The 25603-nt window shown below is 40.4% G+C and overlaps 1 protein-coding gene across 1 annotated transcript in view; it reads right to left on the bottom strand.

Moving 5' to 3' along the window:
* AQR (aquarius intron-binding spliceosomal factor) overlaps window positions 1–25603 on the bottom strand; it is a 101970-nt gene that overhangs the window by 5042 nt on the left and 71325 nt on the right. Inside the window, exons 28-34 of the mRNA XM_026651411.2 lie at window positions 24740–24811; window positions 22936–23123; window positions 12744–12915; window positions 8995–9165; window positions 7175–7260; window positions 6283–6457; window positions 5089–5202 (exon numbers count right to left, since the gene is read on the bottom strand). Coding sequence (XP_026507196.1) covers window positions 5089–5202; window positions 6283–6457; window positions 7175–7260; window positions 8995–9165; window positions 12744–12915; window positions 22936–23123; window positions 24740–24811 — 978 coding nt within the window. The remainder of the gene's footprint in view (window positions 1–5088; window positions 5203–6282; window positions 6458–7174; window positions 7261–8994; window positions 9166–12743; window positions 12916–22935; window positions 23124–24739; window positions 24812–25603) is intronic.

Genomic DNA, 25603 nt, shown 5'->3' with positions numbered 1-25603 from the left:
AAGAACTACACAAACACAAAATGGGAAATGACTGCCTAAGAAGGAATACTGCAGAAAAGGATCTGAGAGTTATAGTGGATCATAACCTAAATATGAGCCAACAATGTAATACTGTCACAAAAAAAGAAAACACCATTCTGTGATGTATTAGCAGGAGTGTTTAAGCAAGATACACTTCCACTTTACTCAGCACTGAGAAGGCCTCAACTGGATTACTGCATCCAGTTCTGGGCACCACACTTCAGGAAAGATGTGGACAATCTGGAGAAAGTCTAGAGAAGAGCAACAAAAATGATTCAAGGCCTAGAAAACCTGACCTACGAGGAAAGATTGAAAAAAATGGGTTTGTTTAGTCTACAGAAGAGAAAGCTGAGGGGGGAAGACACAATAAGTCTTCAAATATGTAAAAGGTTGTTAAAAAGGGGAGGGTGATAAATTGTTCCTCATAACCACTGAGGACAGGACAAGAAGTTAGATTTAGGTTAGACATTAGGAAAAAACTTGTTAACTGTCAGGGTAGTTAAGTATTGGAACAAATTACCTAGGGAAGTTGTGGAATCTCCATCATCCGAGGTTTTTAAGAGCAAGTCAGACAAACACCTGTCAGGGATGGTCTAGATAATACTTAATCCCGCCTCAGTGTAGTGCACTGGACTAGATGACATACTGAGGTCCCTTTCAGTCCTACATTTCTATGATTCTATGGAAGATCACTGGGCTGCACTATGCCTTCTTCCTACTCCATCTATGGCTTGAAACAGGCAGCACAGCCCCTTCACAAACCTTGGTGCAGACATTGACAACCACTGGGTATTCTTGAGATCTGATCCAGCAGTCCTTTTCCAGGTCTGTCTTCAACAATTCTCTGTACTAGCCTATTTGTAGCTAGCACGATGCCTCTTCCAGGGAAACACTATCACATAGATTAAAAGGTGTGGAACGTGTTGTACAGGCTCTCTACACTTGTGTGAATTTTATCCAAAGCAAAGAACTTAGAACAGTAAGTCTGAGTAGTTGATAAAGCAATCCTTAGATAGCCCATAGTGCATCACAGCAATATTGTGAAGATTAATTATTTAATATATGCAAAGTGTTTTTGTCCTCAGGTGGGAAAGCACTATGTAAGTATAAAGCATTAAGAGCAGTAGTATTAACAGCATTATGGATACCTGGCAGAGAAGACTGAAGATACAATCAGCTGAAAAAGATTGCTAGTGCTGGGCACAACTCCAGGTTGAGGAGAGATGTGAATGTATGATTCAGCTACATGATGGATACTTCTTGGTAATACTGAGAATGGTTTTAATGAACCCAAAGTTCAGACAAAGGGAGTTTTCCTTCACACTATAAATTATGTATTTAATTACAGTGAAATCTTATCTACAATTAGCTGACATTGCTATTACGTGTTTATGACAACTCTGGAGAGATCTATATAGCTGTTATTATGGCTAATTATGGAGGTCGAGAAATAATCTTATGAACTTTGAAGTTACCATATGGGTCTTTATAATGTATGGTGAATACCAATTAAGGACATGTGAAAAAGATGAATTTCTCGAACTGAGATTCTTTTATCCTTACTAAAGATATGCTTCCTGATGGCAGATGTAAACTGGGACTTCTATGATGCAGCTGGTTTCATTTTGCCTCCCGTGTGATTACTGCCTCTCATTTCTTTTTTGTAAGAATGGATTAATATAAATCAAAAATAACTTCTTGTACTAAAATGGATTATGGAAAACACATTACAATGCTTTCTAATATCTGCATATTTGTTTTTTTCAATTTTTGGCTCCATTTTTTCCTGCAGGGAGAGCATGACTCACTGTCACAGTAGGGAACAAGTAGCTGCACTGCTAGTGTTAGCTATTAATAAGTTAGATGCTAGCAATGGTACAGTAACTCCTCACTTAATGTCCTAGTTATGTTCTTGAAAAATGAACTTTAAGCGAAATGATGTTAAGCGAATCCAATTTCCCCATAAGAATTAATGTAAACGGGGGGATTAGGTTCTAGGAAAAAAAATTTCCACCAGACAAAAGGCATTATATACATATATAGTGTAAGTTTTAAATAATTTTAAACAATTTAATACTGTACTCACCAGTACAGTAGAAGTAGTATTCCAACAAGGTCAGGGGTTTGCTCACTCCCTGGCAGGAGTGCCGGGCGGGTGGAGCGAGGCAAGTCCCTGCACCCCGACCCTGCTCCCCGGCAGGAGCGCTGGGCGGGCAGAGCAGTGGCAGCCAAACAATATTATAAGGGAACATTGCAGGACTTTAAAGGAGTATGTTCCCTAATAGATCAGCAACCTAATAGTGAAACAACGTTAACCGGGAGGACATTAAGTGAGGAGTTACTGTAGTTAGATGCTAGCAAAATTATGAATGTATCTGTAAGTTCTTTTACATTCTTAGGTCAAAGAGCTATGCAAGTGCAAAATATCATCATTAGTGCCTGATGCCACACACAACTGTTTCTAGCATGTAGCACTACTTAATGATTGTTTTTATTATTTCAACTGCTGTAGCAGCTAAGGACCCTAATCAACGATCAAGGCCCCACTATACAAATCACCACAAAGACAGTTCCCACCCCAGAGAGCTCACAGACTACAATTTAGACAATAAGAAGCAGGTGAATAAACTGACAAATGAGGAGGGACGGGATAAGAAGGGGGAACGAGGCAGAGACATGCGTTTGCATAAATTAGTGCCCACTGATGATTGCTTGTTGGCTGCTAATCAATACTTGGACCCTTCTGCCTAATTAACTGCTAGCAAACCCCATCCCTGACTCTTTGCATAAATGCTGAACCATCTCTCTATCCACCATATGGAACTCCAGAACCACATCATCATCATCATCACATAGCAAGAGAAAGAAAGACACACTTACATAGGTTTTGGGTAGTTGTGGAGATAGCCAGACAACTGGCTGTGGAGGAAAGGAGAGGAGTGGGCTGGTCTGCCTCAGGTGAGAGTGGTGGTATTGGAAGAGAAGAAATAACTAGGGGACAAACTCCATACCACATGATGTGTATATTCTATTTTCCTTTAAAAATGAAGATTTTTATTATTTCAACTGTTTCTTTTTAAAAATAGTGGTCACATATGAGTGAGTCTTCCACTGAGTTCGATGGATGAGCTAGCCACTTATTGTGGATCCTGGGATGAGACCAAGATCCAATTTCAGACTTGCAGCCCCATCTGCAAGTGCCACAGGTGAAGACAACTGTAGATGAATGTGTGCTGCTTTTAACTTTACAGATTTCACTTCTCTCCTTGATTGCAGCAATCAGCAAGCTCTTAACATTTTTCAGTCTGAGGTGGTGGAGCGAACGCTATTGGACCTTGTCATGACCGAAGGGTTCCCCGGTCAACATTGATAGACGGGCCTTGAGAAAGTCTTTGTAACGTTTTCTTGGTCTGCCCCTAAAATGAGTTCCAGTCTGCCATTCTCTGTAAAAGATCATCTTCAGTATTCTACTGTCAGATATATGGACCACGTGACTGCACTACCTTAGCTGCGCTCTCATTATAAAAGCTTCAATGCCTGTGATGTTGCGGCACTGAAGGACTTTGGTGTTTTGAACCAAATCTTGCCATTTAATTCCCAATATCCACTGTAGACTTCATAGGTGGGATTGATCCAAGTGTTTTATGTGGCATTGATAGTCCACATGTCACAGCCATAAAGGCATCTGGTGATGATGATGGCACAAGCAAACATCAATTTTTGTTTGCAGTCTGGCACCGTGTTCATTCCAAAGATGACACTAAAGTTTTCCAAAGGCATTGCTGGCTGCCCCAATGTACTTCCTAATGTTGTTGTCAAATCATTCTATTTGGTGAAGCTACACTGCCTAGGTAGCAAAATTTGTCAATGACCTTGAATGATACATCATCGATAGACACATCTGTCTTTCCTTTTGTAAAGGTGAATAATGTTGGAATCTGTAAGTTTCTGTGGCACAGTCGCCCATTCCTAAAACCTTAAGTAGAGGCCAGTGATGTTCCTGATCAGCTTGTGGTCTCCATATTTGAAGATCTCCACAGGAATACCAGCTGGATTCACTGCTTCACCATTTACCACTTGCTTGACAACTTTCCATATTTCACGTATGTTCGGTGAAACTGAGAGTTGGTCTTGAACTGAAAGTTCTTCAAGATCATCAAGTGCTGATGCTGATTGTTATGTATGGGCAGTTCAGAACCTTATTGAAGTGTTCAGCCATCTTTTCAGAATTTGACCACAGTCCTTTTGCAGCAGAGACTCATCCGCATTTCATACAGGGGTGATACCATTACACTGCGGGCCATACGCAATCTTCAGCTCATAAAAAAAAACAAAAACATTTGGAGTCTTTTTAGTCTGCTGCTGATTGAAGCTGTTCGGCTTTCATTTTCCACCAGCTGTTCTTCATATGGGGAAGCTTAGCTTGCATGATATACTTTAAGTAGCTCATTAACTATACAATACATTGTTGTACACTTTCCCCCACATACCTCGCTCAAAATTTGTTTTTAAATGATAACACTTGTATGAAGAGAGGCCACTGCTCAGAAATGTTAAACTTCTTTAGTCCACCGATGGTAACTAACTTCCAGCTGTTATACCCCAGTGACCGCTGCATTGATACTCTTGTACTTGAAGACACCCGAATAATGTATCAGTGTTGGTTTTGTGTGTTTTTTTTTTTTTTTTTTTTTTTTTTTTTTTTTTTTTTTTTTTTTTTAAATAAAAACAGTTCTTGCTCCTTCCTCCAAATAACTCTTGCCAGCAACAAAATTTGATTCCTTACCACCATTTTGTTTCTATCCATCGCATTCATATATTTGTTAATACAAGGGGAGTTTTGAGTGCTTGTGTTGCAGGAAGCATTTTTAAATTAAAAAAAAGGAATCACTTTCTCCCTGCCTCACTGATCTAAAAAGTTACAGGGACTATGGAAACCAATGTAAGATAAGAGTTGGTACATCAAATTTTAGCCTACCCATCTCAAAAGCATCCCCTGAATAAGTTATTTTCTGCAGTGAATTACATTTTAGATGCATGCTTTCCAAAATGTATAAGCCTGCTTACCTGTCTGTAGTGGCGTGTACTCTGTATCACGTGCATATACATGTTGTACACGAAGTTAGCCATCTGAGGCATGTTCTTTATAACATGTACTTGGTGAGAAGACCTTTCTCCATTCTAGGGGAAAAATAAGAACAGTTAATATTCAGTAATACAGAAACACCACAATGGATCTTCAGAAAGGTGCTTTTCCCATGTTAGGGAAGAAATGCAAAAGCACAAAAGTGAAATTAAATGTATTTTAAACAAGACTGTGTGGCGGGAAGGGGACTAGGTTCTTGTCTAGATATGCAGCTCCAATAAATGTAATGGAGGGTTATCTATCTATACATCGAGAGAAAGAGACATCATTTGGAAAATTTGCAAAGGCATAGGAAAAAAATTACTAAAATAGTCTCCTTAGAAACACCTCTCTTTTTTTTACATGCGCATATTGCTATGGGGGCTGAAAGTCCCATCGCTATGCAGCATCAACTGTTTCATTTAATTTATGGTAGCAACATTAACCTAAGAGTTTGGAATATTAACCTCTTGATTCCAAGATACCAAAGTGGCCACTTGCAAAAGGAGGAACAAATACCATTATAATCTAGAAGCACAGACTAAAATTCCAGTGTTATATTTGTAACTTCTATCCTATCATTCCAGGAAAACACATCTATTAGATTCTAGATATCTCAATTCAATATATGTGACACAATCACACAAAAAGAATTCAAGGTAAAAAAAGACAGTGATGATTAATAGATTAAACAATACTTCTCAATATGTTGTGTCAAATATTAATTTATATTTCTCTTATTAAGAAGCCATGTGTTTTATTTCAGATAATTTACATGACTCCAAGTAGTGGTTTTAGCAGGAACAAAATATCCAACATACTATACTCATTGTACTTAAGTGTTTAACGTAAAATAACGTATACTGTCGATTCAGTGTTGCACAAGCAAAGCTTAATAAGAAAACACGCATAACTGAACTAAATTGTATATGTATATATGTATAACTAAAATACAAACAATTCAATTAATGACAGCTGGTGCAACATGGCAAATTTCTGGGCCATAAGTATCCAAATAACATTTGTCTGTAATGAGGAAGCTTTGCAATCCTGTCTCTTTTACTATGCACCCAGTGAAGAAAGTGGACTGCTAACACACTATTCTATGTAGTACAATTTAGAACAGATGTGCTTACCTGTCTGATTGTTGGAAAATACTCTGAGGGAATTATATGCAGTTGAAGGGGTCGAGCTGTGAGTTGGCTGAAAGCTGGAGTTAGCTCAAAGCAATTCTGGAACAGGGATACTCTTGCAAAGATATAAAGCCCAAGCCGGGCTCTTGACATAGCAACCACTAGACGTCTGACATCCCTTCAGGAAACAAAACATCAAATAGATCATGGTCTTTTTACTACCTCTAGTGCTTTGATTGCCACTGAAACATCTTCATAAAACATTAATCTCACAGCCACGTATAATTAAAGGGCATATACAGCATTAGGAAATCTGTAGATATAAGGGAATATCTTTCTCAGGTTTTTCAATATTTTATTCTAGTATTTACAGTAAAGATTTACATTCAAGCTCATGTACAGTAACAAGATGTTTCTACAAAATTGTGTCCATCTTTTTCCTCCAAAGGCTCTTTTTTCCTCCACAGCTGAAGTGCAGACATTCTAAAATGTGCACATCAGAAGGGAACTACACAAAAGCCAAACACCTCAGATACACAAATCAAGCTCAGACAGACCATTTTCTCAAGATAATTTCAAGCCTTTACTTGAACTAACATTGCATTCGCTACTATTTTAATAAGGTAATATTAAATTCACTGTACCTGCAATAATATGCACAAATTACAGTAGTTAGATAAGACCCAATAGTGAAGGGCAAAGTGGCTGTGAAGTGGGTACCAGACAGCTATATATGGAATTGGTTTTGAGCTTCTTTCAATATGTCACACTGATTTTGTTACTACAATTTAGTACATGTAATACGGACACTCATTACCAGAAATTCTGCTCTGGTAAAATTAGGTGAAGTGAATTACACATTTTAAGGCATTTGTGAAGATATTTTCTTACATACCTAAGATGACCAACAGCTTTGGTTCGCACTAATGAAAGGATAATATAATCATTTTGTTGACCTTGAAATCTGTCTACAGTTGTCACCTAAAAGATAAAAAGAAAGATAAATTAAGATTAACTCATCTACTGTATCTTCCAAAAAATATTTGCATTTCCAAAGGTATTAAGAACAATTTGGAATTTAGTAGAAGCAAACTGGCCTCCTGCAGCAAAAAGTATCATGCAAATTGATGCTGAAGGTTGACATGACTTGGAGAGAGGGGAAGAGCATGCCTTATCACTCTCTGTTATGGTTCATTTCTAGCCACTACCAGAAAAACATCAACCTTGATGGCCTGGAACTATGGCAAACACAACCCCTTTTTTACTAGAGAGATTGTAGTGGCTTGAAGACTATGAAAGTATTCAAAACAAAAATCACAGGAAAGTATCAATAATATTTGTATTTAGCTCTGATTCAGAGAGACAAGGCGAGTATCTGCAATTTCCAAAGAAATTAAGAGGAGTTGGAACACCTTTAACATTCATTGATGTCTTCTTAAATGTTGGAATACTATTTCTAAGGGGAGACCCATAAAATCAGGCTTATAATCTTTCAGCTATCCGTGGTGATTACTGAACGAGCGAAAACAAACCTATGTATTAAAGGCTGAATCTATGTTCTTTTACATTTAGCCTGCTGTTAACCATTTTCCTCATATAGTTTTGACACCTGCCATTTAAAGTTCACTGTCACACAGTTGGCTCCCACTTAATAAGTGACCAACTTAACATATCAATTCTAATTGAGCAGCAACAATTGTTAAACAATGGATCTGACACTCACACCTCTATCTGATGGCTGCCACTAGGGGCGGGGGGAGGGGGGGGGGAGAGGAGGAAGAGAGAAGGAAAGGGATGGGTGTCTGGGCTGGGGTGGCAACAGCGGGGCTCGGGGGGGGGGAAGAGGGTGTGGGTATCTGGGCAAGAGGGGGCCCTCTGGCTGTGCTCTGGGAGGAAGGGGGTTTGGGTGTATTGGTTGGGGGAGCACCGTGGCTGGGCTCGGGGGGGGGGGGGGGGGGGTTGTGGGTGTCTGGCCCCCCAGCTGGGCTCTGGAGGGGTGGTGAAGGGGGCAGAGACAGGGACTGGGTTGTCATAGGGGTTTCTTTAACTTTCTACTCCTGGGGGAATTTTTGTGCATGTCTGTATTGTTACAGACATACTTGCTGACAGGTATTTTGAGATAAATTACCTAAATAATTGAAGTTCGTGTGATTATGTAGTGTTATTTTGACAAATAAAATTTTCAGAATTTTGCAGGATTTTAAAATACTGTGCGCAGAATTTTTAATTTTTTTGGCACAGAATTTTAAAATTTTTGGAGCAGAATGCCCCCAGGAATAAACAGACTCCTACAGTTATGTTAGTATTTCTGTTAATTAGGAATTTTAACCAGATATTTCACCAAGTGGGCATCTACACTCTGGAAAGATCTTTTGTTAGTAATTATGGTCCTTCTGCTGTGTAACACTGCTAGCCATCTAATTTATCCTTCCTGTATAGCTTGCAACCTGGGAGCACCATATTTCATTTAGTTATACAGCCTACGCAAGAGTCCAAATAAACAAAAGTAAGTGAAAAGATTAATGTACTGTTGAGTAACATCTTGGGAACAGTGGTCTATCCACAGTATCCCAGTGAATATAACATTTATAGTCATCAGAGAAAGAACTGATCATGTAGGTATTGGTGAAACTATATAATTACAGTATATTGTTTTGTAATTTATAATTCTAAAAAGTCAGAGAATGATAAGTATTTGGTTATTTTGAGAATTACCTTGTTTGGTCGGCCTATAATTGGGTTATTCCCACAACGCTGATTAATGATATCCCGGATCAGGTGCTTTTGTCCATTATAGGTTGTCAGAATACTTATCTTGTCTGCAGGGTAACCAAGCAGGCACATGTACATGAAGAGTGCTACAACATACTCTGCTTCACCAAGATTCTGCATTTTAAAAAGAAAATAAAATGTTAGCTGGCTCATTTGTGCCTCTGATTTTGGGAGTGAGTTGACCCTACTGAGGCATCCTGGTGCATTTAGAAGACCCATGTTTAAAATAAATCAAAGCACTGAAAAACAAGCTCATTGTAGAAAAATGAGAGGAACGAACAACAGATAGCCTTAGGTTTCATCCATCTAATTTAGGTTCCTCATGAATAAAGGGATTGCTGAAAATCCCAGTTACCATATTATTGTTAACTGTTGTTTCTGTGGTTACAACTGTTGATGCGCTGAGCAATTCTGTGACTATGGGTGTGATATGAACAGATCAATCAAGAAAATATTTACATGAAAAGCTTAATGCTAATAAGCTATGTGTAAATACAGTAACTCCCCACTTAAAGTCCTCTTGCTTAACACTGTTTCGATCTTACATCCCTGCTTCATTACAGAACCAGCTCATTTAAAGTTGTGCAATGCTCCACTATAATGTCGTTTGGCTGCCTGCTTTGTCCACAGCTGGCAGCCCCCCATCAGCTCCCATACCACCCCCCCTGGTCAGCGCCTTCCCCGTGCTCCCCTCACCTCCTGCCCGTGGCTATCAGCTGGTTTGCAGCATTCAGGAGGCAGGAGCGAGGATGCAGCATGCGGAGTAAAGGGGGAGGAGGTGGAGCAGGGGGGGAGAAGAGGTGGGTTAAGGGTGGGGGCTTGGGGGAAGGGGTGGATTGGGCGGGCCGAGGGTTGAGCCCCCCGCCCCTGGTGCTTGCACAGTAGGGGAAGCTGCAACTGCTGCTGTGCAACGTGCTTCGCCTAGCCTACGGCACCTTTAGCCTCCTTGCTTGCCTCATTGTCTGCAGTGCCAGTGGGCTGTGCCTGTGTGCGGTAAGGCGAGGGCACCTCCCATTGCTTCATACTCAGCAATGATGATTGTAGTATTAAATTGTTTCTTTAAAATTGTTTAAAACTTATACCTGAATTAAATTGCTTGTTTAAAATTGTTTAAAATGTATACAATGCCTTTTGTCTGGCAATTTCCCTCCCCCCCTCCCCGGAATGTAACCCCCCCCCATTTACATTAATTCTTATGGGAAAATTGGATTCACTTAACATCGTTTTGCTTAAAGTCGCATTTTTCAGGAATATAACTACAACCTTAAGTGAGGAGTTACTGTATGCTTAATCAGTCCCACCTACCAATAACTTCTTGGGAAACGCTCGAATACTCTCAGTTCATTTCAATATACGATTAAAACGGAAGTTATCAGAAGTCCTTGAATCAGGGACTGTATCTTGCTTTGTACAGTGGGGTCCTGATTGGGACCTTTGAGTACTACAATATACAAACTGTAATTTTTCATTTCCTCCTCACGGGAGACAAAGTGAAGTTACAACTCTTATTTATACTGCCTCAAAACCATGGAATCATAGTATACAGATACCTCTAAATAAGTATCATAGTTTTGAATAAGTTTTAAGGCTGAGATTTTTCAAAAGTGCTTAGCAGTGATTTAACTCCTACTGAAGCCATTGGTAAAACTCCCACTGACTTTGTTCCCATTGGCAACAAAACTAACCTAATGCTGAGGATGTTTGAAAATCCCACTGTCAGAAATGAAACAGGGAAAAGAGGGATGAATTGCAGCCTGTATTTATATAAATATAACAATTTGAAGAACTTCATATTAAGTTCTTCAAATTGTTATATTTATATAAATACAGGCTGCAACTCATCCCTCTTTTCCCTGTTTCATTTCTGATTTACTTGGTTGAATTTATTGCTACAAATACTGGAACACTTTACTCATGGTCTACAAATTCTGGTCACCTTTAAGTCTATACAAAAAGACATACTCATACATTCATGAACACAAATAGCATTCTGAAAGCCATATTAATCACTGCCCATTAAAAAACCCTGAACCACCAATTACACATTCCATGTGCTATAAATACACACAGAGTGTGTACACAAACCTCACATTAAAAAAAATATCAGAAATTACATGGAATGGATAAAAGCTACTATGATGAGAAAGTGTGTACATTTTTTAGTATTACAGTTTCCACAAACTACAGAACAATTAAGTTCTTATGAATAAAGATAATCAAGGGAACATGGTGTTATAGCAGTGATATATTCACTATACCCGAATAATGGTTTAATTTTTAAAAAAGTAAAAGAAGACCTCAGCCATAATTACAAACATCTTTATACACCTTAGAAAAATTACAAGATTCAAAAATAAAATCTTCACAGACACATACATATGAAAATCCTTAACTGTGCAAATTATATCGAAGACTTTCACAATAGGAACCATAACATAGGATCCTATTTTTGTACATCTGTACCACAGTTTTTAATACAAAGCTTTAGGGTATGTCTACACTACGGGATTAATCCGAATTTAGATAATTCGAATTTGGGAAACAGGTTGTATAAATTCGATTGTGCGCGGCCACACTAAGCACATTAATTCGGTTTTTAACCACATTAATTCGGTGGTGTGCGGCCACACTACCCCATTAATTTTAACCACATTAATTCGGTGGTGTGCGGCCACACTAACCCTAATTCGAATTAACAAAATCGATTTTGGCGCTACTCCGCTCGTCGAGGTGGAGTACAGAAATTGATTTAAAGCGCCCTTTAATTCGAACTAAATGGCTGTGTTGTGTGGACGGGTGAAGGGTTAATTCGAATTAACGCTGCTAAATCCGAATTAATCCCGTAGTGTAGACCAGGCCTTAGGTAAGAAAGGAACAAAGAATTGAAGGTGTGGGGCATTTGATTTTCAGTGTGATAGAGGATGCACATGTGATTAATGGGGCCAAATGAAGATTGCGCTTAATCTTAGCTGGTTGTTGGTATAGCATTTGACATAATTGAATTGTGAATTTTCTAGTGTTTTAATGTTTGCTTTGATGGTGGTTATACTTGAGCAGCTTGAACTGTTACACAATGTAGTGTTACACAACACTGTGTTGAAATATACACATCCATGCACACAATATAGACATAGTACAGTTTGATCCTTTTGTGAAGGCTGGTTTGGGAAACCATTTTTTGGAACACTATATACAGATCAATAAAAACAGTGACTCTCCCAGTCTGGACATGTGTCTCAAAGCAAATCCTCCCTCTTCCAAGGACAGAGAAATTCTGCCATGTATTTTAATGCTGAAGCAGATAAACAAGATTATAACTGGTTGTAATTGGCACTGGTCCAAAAAAACTATTTATCTGCAACAAAATATGCAGTCAAAAAAAAAAAAAGGGAAATTCACTTCTACTTTTGGGGGGTGGGAAGGGAGAGTCAAGGAAAATCATAGTTCAGTGTGAGAGCCAAACACCACAGAATAATTATTATAATTTTATGACCTCCATAACTAAATAATCATAAGGACTGATCATTAAAAACTGCATTCCATTGTATATGCAAAAATATAAAAAACATTTTAATGCTCTGAAAGCTTACTTAACTTCAGTTAAAGAAATCAATATTCTATCTTCATTTCTTTCCAGATTTAATGAGGCAAAATGATGCATTTCTAATAGGGCACTGAATCTCTTTTCTTACCTGGTAGAAATAAGGATTGGGTTCAGACTCTCCCACACCATGGAAATCTTCTACGTTTATAAGCTGGAAATCATAGAGAAATCCAGCGTTTGCAGTTCTGAACTCTGGCAGAAGTTGCACATGAGGCAGATTACCCAGATTCTTATAACGCCAGTTGTAGAGATTACATAAGCTTTCAGAAAAACAAAAACAAAAACAGTAAGAGGAGCTGAACTCCTTCCCGGCTCAGATTAAAAATATTTCTTAAGTGACATGCAAACCAGATAGATACAGTGTTTCTGTTTTTCTCATTACTATGCCTTGCTATTCAAAGGTTGCCTGGTATTTTTAATTTAAAGTTTTTTTGCTTCTTTTTCCACAGTAGGAAACTTGGGGTCTCACTTCTGTTTAATGGGAGGAATCTGGCAAGGTATTTGGAGGATGTGAATGGTGATATCGCACATGGCTGTAGGCTGAGCTACAATTCTCCCTTCCCTCAACTGAGGGGTAGGAGATCATGGACATAACTTGCCACGGTCCTCTGGTAAAGAGTGACGTGAGGACCCGACATTCCCATTTTACAAATGGAGAATGGAGGCAGAGACACGCTAATTTTCAAAAGTATTTTTAAGTCCCATTTTCAGAAGTGACAGACATTTAGGAGCCTAAGTCCCAATTAAAGTCAATGAGTCTTATGCTGCTAAGTGCAAGTTACTTCTGAAAATAGGACTTAAAAAACACTTTTGAAAATTTTGCTGTAAGTAACCTCCCAAAGGTCGCACAGGAAGACTGTGGAGGAGCAGGAAATTAAACTCTGGTCTCTTGAATGCCAGGCTAATGCCCTAACCTTTGGATCATCCTTCCTTCTGAACCAACCTCTTCCAAGTGCAAAAGACTGTATCTCTCTTACTGCAAATACTAGAGGCAGTTAGGTTCATCCATGGGGATTGAACGTGCCCAATCTACCTTTATACAGAGCCACATGAAAACACTAAATTACACTGCTCCACAGCCAAAATGCTTCTGAAATAAATGTAGTCAAACTTTACTAATTCTGGGTCACTGAGAACGAAAATGATGCTTAAAATTGTTGATTGGCTCTAGTTTTCAAGATATGCTATTGGGTCAGTATATACGACCCTTGACTTGGGAATGGCGGAGGATAAGTGAGTTATAAAGGGAAGGGATCTCAATTTAAACCAGAAATGACTAAAATACATCTTTGACTGGATCTATGAATAAATCTATGACTGGGTTTGGACAGTACTTGCTTTTTAGGCAAAACAATGAATGATGCAATCTGAAGCTGGTATTGCGTCATACATGATATGAATTGCATCATGTTATTCCTAGAAGTCATGGATGATGCAATCATAACAAAGCTTACATCACTCTGCTGAACAAATTGCCCTATATCAGCTCTAGAAATCATACAGTGTCGTGCTCTCTTATTTGTCAGTGTTTGATTTTGCAAAGGGACACATTTCTGTTTAGCCAAAGTGAGCAGAGATGCCTCGTACTTGTGTGAACAGTGCAGATAACTTCTGCTATGTTTGTGGTGAAGTGACTTTTGCATCACAAAAGCGCAGTATAACCACTATGGTTAAGAAAGCCTATCACCTTTATTTTGGCTGCAAAATTGGAGATCAGGACAAGAGGTGGGCCCCACACATATGCTGCAACACTTGTGCAACAAATCTTCACCAGTGGTTGAACAGGAAAAGGAAATCTATGCCTTTTGCAGTGCCAATGATTTGGAGAGAGCCAACAGATCATACCAGCAATTGTTACTTCTGCATGGTGCCTCCAGGTGGGAAAGGTGTGTCAAAGAAGAAAAAGTGGACTGTGCATTATCCAAACATTCCATCAGCTATACGCCCAGTACCCCACGGAGAAGGACTGCCGGTTCCTGATGCACCAGAATCATTCTCACTTGAGTCAGACGAGGAAGAGGAAGAGGATGAAACTTCTGGTCCTGAACCATCAATGTCACAGGACCCACATTTTCTCCCATCCTCCTCCTCTGAACCACACCTCAAAACACAAGGTGAACTGAATGACCTTGTCAGGGATTTGGAACTACCCAAGAGTAAGGAAGAGCTGTTGGGCTCCAGACTACAGCAGTGGAATCTCCTGGCAGGTGATGTTAGGGTTTCCATGTTCCGTGACTGTCAAAAGGATCTTGTCCCATTCTTCTTCATGGAAGGTGATCTTGTAGCCTGCAACAACATCGATGGTGTGATGGCAGCCCTCAACATCGTTCATGATCCAGATGAGTGGAGACTGTTCATTGATTCATCGAAGACGAGTCTTAAAGCTGTTTTACTGCATAATGGCAATGTTTTGCCATCAATTCCAGTTGGTCATGCAGTCCATATGAAGGAAACCTATGACAACATGAAACAACTTTTGAGGTGCATAAACTATGACCAACATCAGTGGCAGCTTTGTGGCGATTTGAAGGTTGTTGCTCTCTTGCTTGGTCTGCAGACTGGATACACAAAGTACTGCTGTTTTCTCTGCGAATGGGATAGTCGTGCAAGAGATTCCCACTACATCAAGAAAGATTGGCCACTCCGACAGTCATTGGAGCCTGAGAGGAAAAGTGTTCAGCATCCACCACTTGTTGAATCAAGGAAGATTGTTACCACCCTTACACATCAAGCTGGGTCTGATGAAGAACTTTGTCAAGGCCATTGACAAAACACAAGCAGCTTTCAAGTACCTCCGTGGAAAATTTCCAAGGTTAAGTGAAGTTAAGAAAAAGGAAGGTGTCTGTTGGTCCTCAGATTCGTGAACTTCTTCGAGATGATGCATTTGACCATGCACTGCGTGGCAAGGAAAAGACGGCATGGAAAGCCTTCCAGTTAGTGGCAATAAATTTTCTTGGAAACAACAAGGCAGACAACTACAGGTTGTTGGTGGAAAACCTCCTCAAGGCATACAAAAGCCTTGGTTGCAACATGTCACTAAAGATACATTTTTTGCACTCTCCTCTAGATTTTTTTCCACCGAACTGCGGAGCAGTGAGAGACGAGCACGGCGAGCGATTTCACCGGGACATTGCAACAATGGAGAAACGCTATCAGGGCAAATGGAGCCCATCAGTGCTTGCAGACTATTGCTGGACAGTGACAAGAGATGCTCCATTGAATGAATACAAGAGACAAGCCAAGAAGCGCCGAGTAGACACTGAATAGGACTAAACTATGTACAGAATAGTTTTTTGCCTTTTGTTTCATCATAACTTTTATTTATATAACCCTTTTGCTGATTTTTAAAGTGTTACATAAACAGGACAGGTGAAATATTATCATGTAAAGCAACCATAAACACATGAAAAGACCTAGGTTTACAATTGATGATTAAAACTCTACTATCTACACAATATACATAGACATAAAATGTAAAAACTTAAATATCTTAGAAACAGTAGCCAATCAGTTGTTTTAATTGTCATATTTGAATTCAGCACATCAAAATACATAATAAATAGCACATTTTATCTCTGAAGCAGACGACTTCTCAAAAATTGTAGACCAGTGTTATTAGTAGATTAAATCTAATTTAATGATGACACTTGGGGGCCTTGAAAAGACCATGGTATAGGGAATTGGAAACTGTATCTCAGAAGGGGCAGACTGAGGAGGAGAAGCCAGTCTCAGAAATAAGGTAACGTATGTTCCATTTTGGATTCGACTGCTCTCCCAGTCTGAGACATTTGGGATGAAACTGCAATAAGAAAAATTGGTAGGAAAGAAAGAAGAAGTGGGACAGAAGAAGAACGTTCTTCCACCTCCTCCTCTAAAATTAGTCTATTTTCGGTACACTGCTTAGAGCACCTTCCAGCCAAAGGATGTTTCTGCAAAGGAATGCAGGTCAAGCCTGTGGGGCTTTTATAAGCGTGTTGATAGATGACCAGGTGGCAGCTTTACAGATTTCCTTTGTGGTGGCTGATCCCCTTTCTGGACAGGATGTTACCATGAATGTGCTGAGTGGGCTCTTATCCCCTCTGGGATCAGTTTATCTGTAGCTGAATACACTGCTGATACAGAACTTGATCCACCTAGCCAGGATTGGTTTAGATGCTTCAGACCCAGGTATGAAAATAAAAGAAAACAAAGATGTTTTCCTATATGGATAGGCTCCACTAACGTACATTTTAGCATTTTAAATGCTTTTTCTTTTGGATATTGAGGCTTTGAGTAAAATGAACGCCTAGTGGATCTATCTATCCTGAGACTAGGATCTATTCCTGGCTTTGTCAAGGGCCCGCTGGGTGATCTTGGACAAATGACTTCACCTCGATCAGTTTCTCCATCCATAAAATGTGGATAACACTGACCTCCTGTGTAAAGAGCTTTAGAGAGCTAATGATGGAAAGCACTACATAAGAGCTAGGTATTATTTTTAATAATAAGGCAGAATTATTTCCTGTCAGGTACCGAAGGAAGAAGTAATCTTGATACAAATTACTCTGGAGAATGAACAACAGTGTTGGCTCCTGTGGAAGATGCAGTAAGGCTAGTGTCTTCTGAGAGCAGAGATTTCAGAAACTCCTCTAGTTATTATTATTTATAAAATGGAAACACAAAGAGTTAGATGCCACAGAGGTTTGAATGCCTGAATCACGAAAACACAGTATTGTGTACAGATCCCAGGTAGAAAAAAATTTCCCTAATTGTTGGCTTGGGTAGTCATGCTGCACAAGGAAACTGTTACCATCAGGTATAGGAGACTTGGATGGGCTTGCATTTATGTTGCTGTTTAATGTTGAGACATGTAATGCAATGATGGAATGTCTTGGGTCCAGGTCTAGGTCATGCTGTAAGACAGTGGTTTTCAACCATTTTTCATTTGTGGGCCTCTAAAAATTTTTGAAAGGAAGTGCAGACCCCTTTGGAAATCTTAGACCCCCACATGTTGAAAATCACTGCTGTAAGAAAATCCTGGCTTCAGAGAGTTGATATATTTCTGTTTTGATACCAGTAAAGGGTTTTTTGTCTAGACTCTTGTAGGACAAACGGGTGAAAAACCTGCACAAAGCTAGTAGAATCTATTACTTGGAGAAGTATCTTGTTTTGGACTTGCTGGTCAACTAACCAAGCTATCAGGTTTAGTTAATCTAGATTGAGATGTGGCAGACAGAAGAGAAGATTCTGCCTGTAAGGAAGACTGAGCAGAGTAATAACTATGCATAAGACCAGAAGACCTAGGAGCAGCAGATAAAGATGGATGAGACTGTGACCTGAGACGCCTAGGGTAGCCCACACTGAAAATACCAAGGTCAGGGCAGGCCGCAAAAAGGAGAGCACATTGTACTTGTGAGTCTTAGCAGCATTGGTGAGTTTGCTGGCTTGTAAAGTCCCTGAGGAACACATCCAAAGCTTGGATGGGTCTATCAGTCCTTTGTTCAAAACTTCAGTTTGTAGAGAAGATACTCCAGAGGTGAGAAGCAGGATTGAAGGCAAAATGGAAAAGATGCAGCTGTTTTTTTATATCCTTTGTCATGTGGCTTGTACATCCTCTGTCCCAAACACAAGTTCACAGCACATGGGCATGGAAAAGCTCTTGGAGTTCCCTGTCCACAAGCGTGTCCCTACATGTCCTGCTGTCTCATAGGCGGAGCCCCGGGTTTCTCTCAATGGGTTCATTGTACAGCTGATTGCCCTTGATGGGCCATCAAACAGGATAGATAGCGTTGATGCCAATCTGTCTGGGAGTGTCACCCAGAAACACAGCATGGGTTTGAGATGCAAATATACCACACATATTTGTAATTCACAATATAAAGATGATAATACATATAAACCAGATTATCATACTTAGCAAATCATAACATTTCCACATGGCATATGTTGTAAGATTCATTGCAATTTTGTAATATTGGTACCAATAATAATATAAATGGTGACCCATATTCCATACAGCGTCACGCCTCCCCACGCAAGACATCAATGCCTTGATCCTGACAAACCTTTTCTAGTTCAAGAAGACTGGTCTTCATTTTGTCTATCTCAACTGTTAGGGGGATCGTATAGTCAAAAGACGGAGAGGATGGAATCATTTTTGCAGAGGTATCTCCAGAAGAATCCTGACTGGTTTGGGCAGGGGGATGCAGAGATCCCAACAAATTGCCCTAACTTTGAGCTCTTTCCCTTTGCACAATGAGGCTCTTCAAATAAGTTCCACATCCATGACTCCCAAGGCTGTCACTTCACAGATTGAGCACCTCCTAACTATGGGCTTGCACCCTTTGGTAGGCTATATCGTGATGGGGAAGGAAAGATGGAACAAAGGATTTGAAGGAGTTTGGTGGGTGGTACTATTTGGGGAACAAAATGTTAGGGAAATATTGGTTTCCAACCCCCACCCCCAAGGGAAAAAAGAGAGATGGGGGGAAGGGATTTTGCCAACTGTTGCCAACAAATCATTTTAAAGGTTAGCAATCTATAAGATTCAAGTGCTGCTGTTTGTCCACCATATGCAAAGAATCTGGCAGAAGGGGAACACTCAACCCTGGAGCATCACGGAGAAGTCTGAATTGTTTCTCGCATTTTCAGAAAGGGAAGCCTATCCCAAACATCTCCGACAAAGGGGAAATGGTCAATATCCAGAGAAACAGAATATTTAAAATAAGTAGCTTCCCATAAAGTGTCCATTACAATTAAAATCGGGGAGATGAAGGGAAATGGGGTAGGATAAGTGAGAGCCTTGATCAGGAGTTGTTTGCATCAAAATGTAGGAATTCTTCAATCCTTTCATGCACATTTTCTGGGAAGATGCAGAGCAACAGATGGCAAAATTTAACTTTATTTATCGTTTAGTTGCATTAGATACTCAAACATTATAATTTAAAAATGCAAATCTTCCTGAAAAATATTTGTAGTGAATATGCTCAGAAAACAAATATTCTGCAAAGCTTTAAATTTTTCAATAAATTTGTATAATGGAAAAATTAATTTTAAAAGTTCTCATTTATGATGTTCATTTTACTTTACGTTTTTAAAAAAGACTAACTAACTTACACCTCTACCCCGATATAACGCGGTCCTCAGGAGCCAAAAAAATCTCACCGTTTTATAGGTGAGACCGCGTTATATTGGAGTAGGGAGAGGAACCGCTCCCCACCCCAGCTCACCTCCGCTGCCGCTCAACTTCTCCCTCCCTCCCTCCCTCCCTTCCATGCTTGCCACGCCAATCAGCTGTTTGGCCCGGCAAGCCTAGAAGGGGGCGGGGGGGGAGGAGAAGAGGAGCTGCGGCGCGCTCGTGGGAGGAGGCAGAATGGAGGTGAGCTGGGGCAGGGGGGTCCCGGGGAGGGCCGCAGCAAGTAACGGGCGGGCGCAGAGGAACCGCTTGCGGTAACACGAATTCGGATATAATGCGGTAAAGCAGCCCCATCCCCCAGAGCACTGCTTTACCACGTTATATCCGAATTCCCGTTATATTGGACAGCATTATACTGGGGTAGAGGTGTATTTACTATTTTAAAATAGCAGAATTTTATAGTGCAACATTAGAATTAAAGCTTCACATGGCAGAAATCAAAAGTGCACTTACTGGTGGTCTTTTTCTTACAAAAATTTCAACAAAACGTAGACCCTTTGCATATAGTTCTTTGCCACTGTGCAATGTGAAAGACCTGAATTAGGGAGCAAACTTAAAACTGCAAGCACTCAAGCTCCAGAATCACTGTGGAAGTGCTCCTTTTAGCCAACCTGCAATCAGAACTGGTGCTAACTTTGGAGAAAGACATGGGGCCAGATCTTCAGCTGGTACAAAATGGCACAACTCCAATGGAGCCAATTTACACTAGCTTAAGATCTGGCCCAAAATGTCTGCCCTCAGGGACAGCCCTACAATAAAATGTACTGATATCCAACAACAAGAAGAATTTGGAAAATAAAGAAGTCAATGGAGTAGGTGTTTACAATCCAGTTAATTGATAAAGGGCAAGATATATTCCCAGTGAAACTCAACTGACTTCAGTGAAGTTACACTATGTATCTATTTTAGTTATATATTGAGCAGAAATCATAATATCCAGGTGCTGAAACAGAATAAACCAAGAGATGCTCAAAATCAAAGTAGATGCTACTCCTACCTACCTAGAGTTTGGTGGTTTGTTCTTGAATTTTATTCTATTAATTTAGCTTCTGTTATTGTGGACAGACAATTGTGAAAAGTGAGATTTGCAGATTTTAAGGTTGGTACTCCAGATCACTGTTTGATCTCTTCTGGCAATATGTTCCACAGATAGAGATCCAGAACTGACTACCACCTAACTCAGTTTCCTGATGAGCACAGTGAACTTGGGACAGTTGTGGCTGGAGACGATCCAAAGGTAGCGAAGTCGCATCCTGTTAAAGGCTTTAGCGATTACCAGTACTCTGAACTGGAGCTAGAAACAAATGGGTACTATTGTGATAATTGGGCCTACAAATTTACCCTAATTGTAAGTTTAACTGTAAAATGTAAGTGAAAGTTCATAAACTGTCACAATGACCTGTTATATAAAATTTATAAGGAGAGAGAAAGAATGAATTAACTTAAACAGAAAGGGTTTTACTGACACCACTCAAGGACAGTATTAAGTTTATGACTGGTAAAGAAGAGGATTAGACAACTTGAAAACAATGACAGAAAATTAGTGGGTCAGAAATTAGGTTTATTGACAGACTATTTAATGAGAGGATGGACTATTTCATCCCAACACTTCCTTTAATAAACCCAAAAGAAGATGGCTTTTGGAAAAAGTTAGCAGAAGAAACAGCTGCCTGCCAACAACTGCAGCAGTGAGCTGCCACACCCATCATCTCCTAGGACCCCAGACCACCTTCATCCTAATCCTGAGACCTCTAAGCAGACTGAGCCACAGGGAGGGAGCCAAATGACACCACCACCTCCCTTGGCTTTGGCTAAATCCTAACCGTCACCTGGACAGGAGACTTTGTCACACACATACCCTCCCGTTTGTGTGTTGTTTTCTTTCCTAATCTTATTTCTTCTCTTTCCTATCCCTCACCTTTTGCCTTCTGTCTAATAAGGGTCTGGCTTAGTCAGGCATATTTTGCATCACTCCTGTAAGTCTGTGACCAGAGAGAGGCAGCTAAAAACAATGCCCTAAACTACTCTATGCTGGTACGAGGTTTGCCAAGTCTTGGAGTGAATGATAAGACCATGTGCGGTGCCAGTGTTGGTACAGCAGTGAGGTTGCAAGTGAGAGTCAACACCAGAAACAGAAGCTGCATTTTTCTATCTTTGCTGTTCTTTTCTCTCCCTTCTTGTGTTTGTCTTCTAGGAATCAGGATTGAACTTTAACAGCAGCAACAAAAACAACTCATCTCAACTACTTTTCTCAATTTTCCCGAAAAAGGACAGTTATCTCCATGTAAGAGGCTGTAAAAAAAGGGTTTTTTCCCTTTAAAAAAACCTCTCTACAGCTAAAGGGAACAAAAGTTGTTAAAATGAAAGCATTATTTAATACATTTCAAATGCTTTAACTGTTTTTCCTTCTTTTACATATTTTTAAAGAAACAGTTAAAAGGATTTTAAATAGTGTGTTTGCCACGGTACTAAGCAGGCTGAGGTCTCTGTATACTAAACCCTGAGCCTTGTTTAAAACGGTTTTATGTTGGACAGTTCCAAGGTCATGTTAACACCTTTAACTATTTGGGCCCTTCATTCCATATAAATGAATACAACAGGACCCACTGGAGGGTATGGAATACTGCTGTGATGTCCTCTCTAGGGCTAGTCATTCTCAGGCTCCTGAGGGTTGAGTTTAAGGTTGACCTTATTGATAGAATAAGCTGGAGAGTTACTGCACTCCAGCCCTGAAATGACAAATGTGTGAATCACGGATGCAAGGGAGAAATGGAATGTATTCTATGATAGCGGTATTATGAAAATATGAATAGTCAATCATGAATGCCTCCTATACTTAAGAGCTGAAGGCCATGTCATCATAATGTTACATGAAAGGTGCATTTTCCCTAGATTTGTAACATGATCTAGAATTTGATTTCAATGTTATTAAAGTTTGGGCAATGTACCAGTTCCTTGGAAGGATACTTCCACCTCCACTAGCTGTTAAAGGGATAATGTCAGATCCATTTGGCCTTAATACTTAAGAAAGTAAGTTATTCAAAACCATATGTTTTTAACCTAGTACCTGGGAATAAGACCTCCTGACTTTTTTCCTTTATCTTACCTTGCTCTTGCTCTTCCTTGAGCATCCAAGTCAACAGTTGGCACCCCCACACGAACAAAGCGTGTAAAGAGAGACTGTTCCATGTTGGAGTATTTTTGAAAAGCCATGTTCTTAATGACAGGTGGCAACTGATGATGGTCACCAATCATAATCCATCGTTTTAGTCGGCTGAATCCATCTTGGGGATTCTATTAAACAATTAAAAAATTGCAGAATTAACCTGGGTTATCATATGCTCAGGCATTACCTTATTAAAATAATTCTAGTAAAGTAAGGGTCAAATTGGCTTTGTTATAAGCACTAATTTTCAATATTTAATATCATTTGTTTTTAAACTGCACTGAACTGCAAATGAAATGTTAGTCTAAAGCAGCGGTGGGCAACTTGAGGCCCACGGGCCGCATGCGGCCCGTCAGGGTAATCCACTGGCAGGCCGCAAGACAGTTTGTTTACATTGACCATCCATAGGAACAGCCGCCTGCAACTCCCAGTGGCCACGGTTCACCATTCCCGGCCAATGGGAGCTGGGAGCTGCGGGCAGCTGTGCCTGCGGACGGTCAATGTAAACAAACTGTCTCGCGGCCCACCAGCAGATTACCCTGACGGGCAGCGTGCGGCCCACAGGTCTAAAGGCATCTATTACTGCCCTTCCAATGTCTCCCATGACCTGAAAAAAGGAGAGTTTAATATTTTATGCTAAATTGCTCATGTTTAATGAACATAACCAGATTAATTTATCCATTAACACAATAAGAGTTATACCAAGAATGAATCTGACCCACTGCAATGACGATACAACAGAAGTAGTAATGCTCTATTACAGAGGGCAAAAGGAAGAATCATATGTAACTTCAGAAATTATGGCTATGAGTTAAAGGAAACTGCAGAAGCAATACAACTGTGGTTTCTGCAAGCCTTATTGTGCTCCTAGTTTTTACCTTTGACAATACCTCCACTTAAAGGGAGGCTGCACGGGGCAGCCAATCAGGGCCCAATGAGAGCTGCAGGGCAGAGCAGGGTAAGTTGGTGTTGGGAGCTCATGGACTGAGCACTGTCTCTCTAGAAGGCTGAGACACCTGCACCTTGGATAGGAAGGGGCACTGCTGTAAGGGGCAGTCAGGGCCAGCAACACCATCTGCTGGGGGCCGCTGCTCCAGCTGCCCTGAGGGCCACTGCCGGGGGCCGCTGACAGTGGCTGCTTCAGCCACCCCTGGGACTGCTGCTCGGGTAGTTCACAGGGCTAGCTGCACCAGCTACTGCTTGGGGGGACCCCGGGGCCAGCTGTCCAGGGCCTCTCGAGCAGCAGCCAGTGCGGCTGATATGGGGCTGCCCGAGCAGCTGGCTGCAGAGCCGCTCCAGCAGTGGCCGATATGGCTGTCCCCACGGCCACCTGAGCAGGTGGCCCTTGAGCCAGCTGCTTGGGCAGCCCTGGGGTGAGCCACACCGGCCGCTGTAGAAGTCACAGAGGTTGCGGAAAGTCACGGAATCTGTGACTTCCACAACCTCCATGACAGACACGGAGCCCTACTCATAATGAAGAGAATTTATGAACTGATAGGCTGATCCTGAAAGTGCCAACTCTTCCAAACTCCTACTACTTCAATGGAAACTGCAGGTACTCTGGAACTTTCAGTACTGGGCCCTGTTTTGAGGATGAAACAGATACACTTAAATGATTTTGGCATCATGGGTATAACAAGCAAATACTATTCTCAAGAATGCATATCACACTTTCAGTCATTAGCAAAAACATACTGTTCAAGATTTGAGAGAGGAGTAATTTATTTTACAATGAAATTCTCACCTGCAAGAGGAGAGGTATAAAGGTTTCTATCTCCAGAATCTGAGCAGACTCTTCCATTAAGATGTTATCATACTGAAAGAGAGGGGAGAGAAGGGGGGGGATTAAAGATTCTGGTCAATAAAAACATAAAACAAGAACAGAAACTGGAGTGCATTTTTGATGGGAGAAGTTATTTCAGAACCACATATACAGACAGTTGAAATTAACTTTTCATAGACTTGTACCAAAGGAGCAGCAACATTTCTGTCTGAGAAGCATCCATGAGCATGAAGGCACATCTCCATTAAAACCTAAATAAATAAGTCCACATGTATTCTTCTGTGTCTAAAATCTCATTATCAGCATCAGCCTATAATTCTACTCAGTACTCAATCAACAAGGCTCTAGCATAAAATGAATCCTATGCCTACCTTTTCTTCCTTTTCAGAGGAAAGTATGGCTTGTATCAATGACAGAATAAGTTGAATACCAATCTTGTTATATTAAGTTTTTGATTTACTTTGCATTGGGTCCCTATCTTATTTTCTCTTTTTCTTTCTTGTTCGAGGAATAAGCCCTAAGCTCCTTCTTCCATTCATACTTCTGAAGATCCACTGGCTGGAAAGGGGGGGAAGACTTGCTGATGAAGACAGATTCACCAGGGAGACAAACAACTCCATTTCTTCTGTTTATCCTGCTCCATTCCATTACCCACATAATAGCCATATCTAGTTTGGAGGTGGGGAGGACAGTCCTGCCCAGTTTCACCTCCAAACAGATCTGCCTGCCTTGGAAGAAGGACCAAACTCCAAAATCAAGCTAACATTTTTTTAAGTAAACCAATTTTGGTCTATAATTTATTCTCTCTTTAACTGAAATAGCTAT

Source organism: Terrapene carolina, unplaced genomic scaffold, assembly GCF_002925995.2.
Source record: "Terrapene carolina triunguis isolate 2854851 unplaced genomic scaffold, T_m_triunguis-2.0 Scaffold96, whole genome shotgun sequence".
In the NCBI taxonomy this organism is placed as follows: Eukaryota; Metazoa; Chordata; order Testudines; family Emydidae; genus Terrapene; species Terrapene triunguis.
Note: the sequence above shows the minus strand (reverse complement) of the source record. Positions and strands in the feature narration are given on the sequence as shown.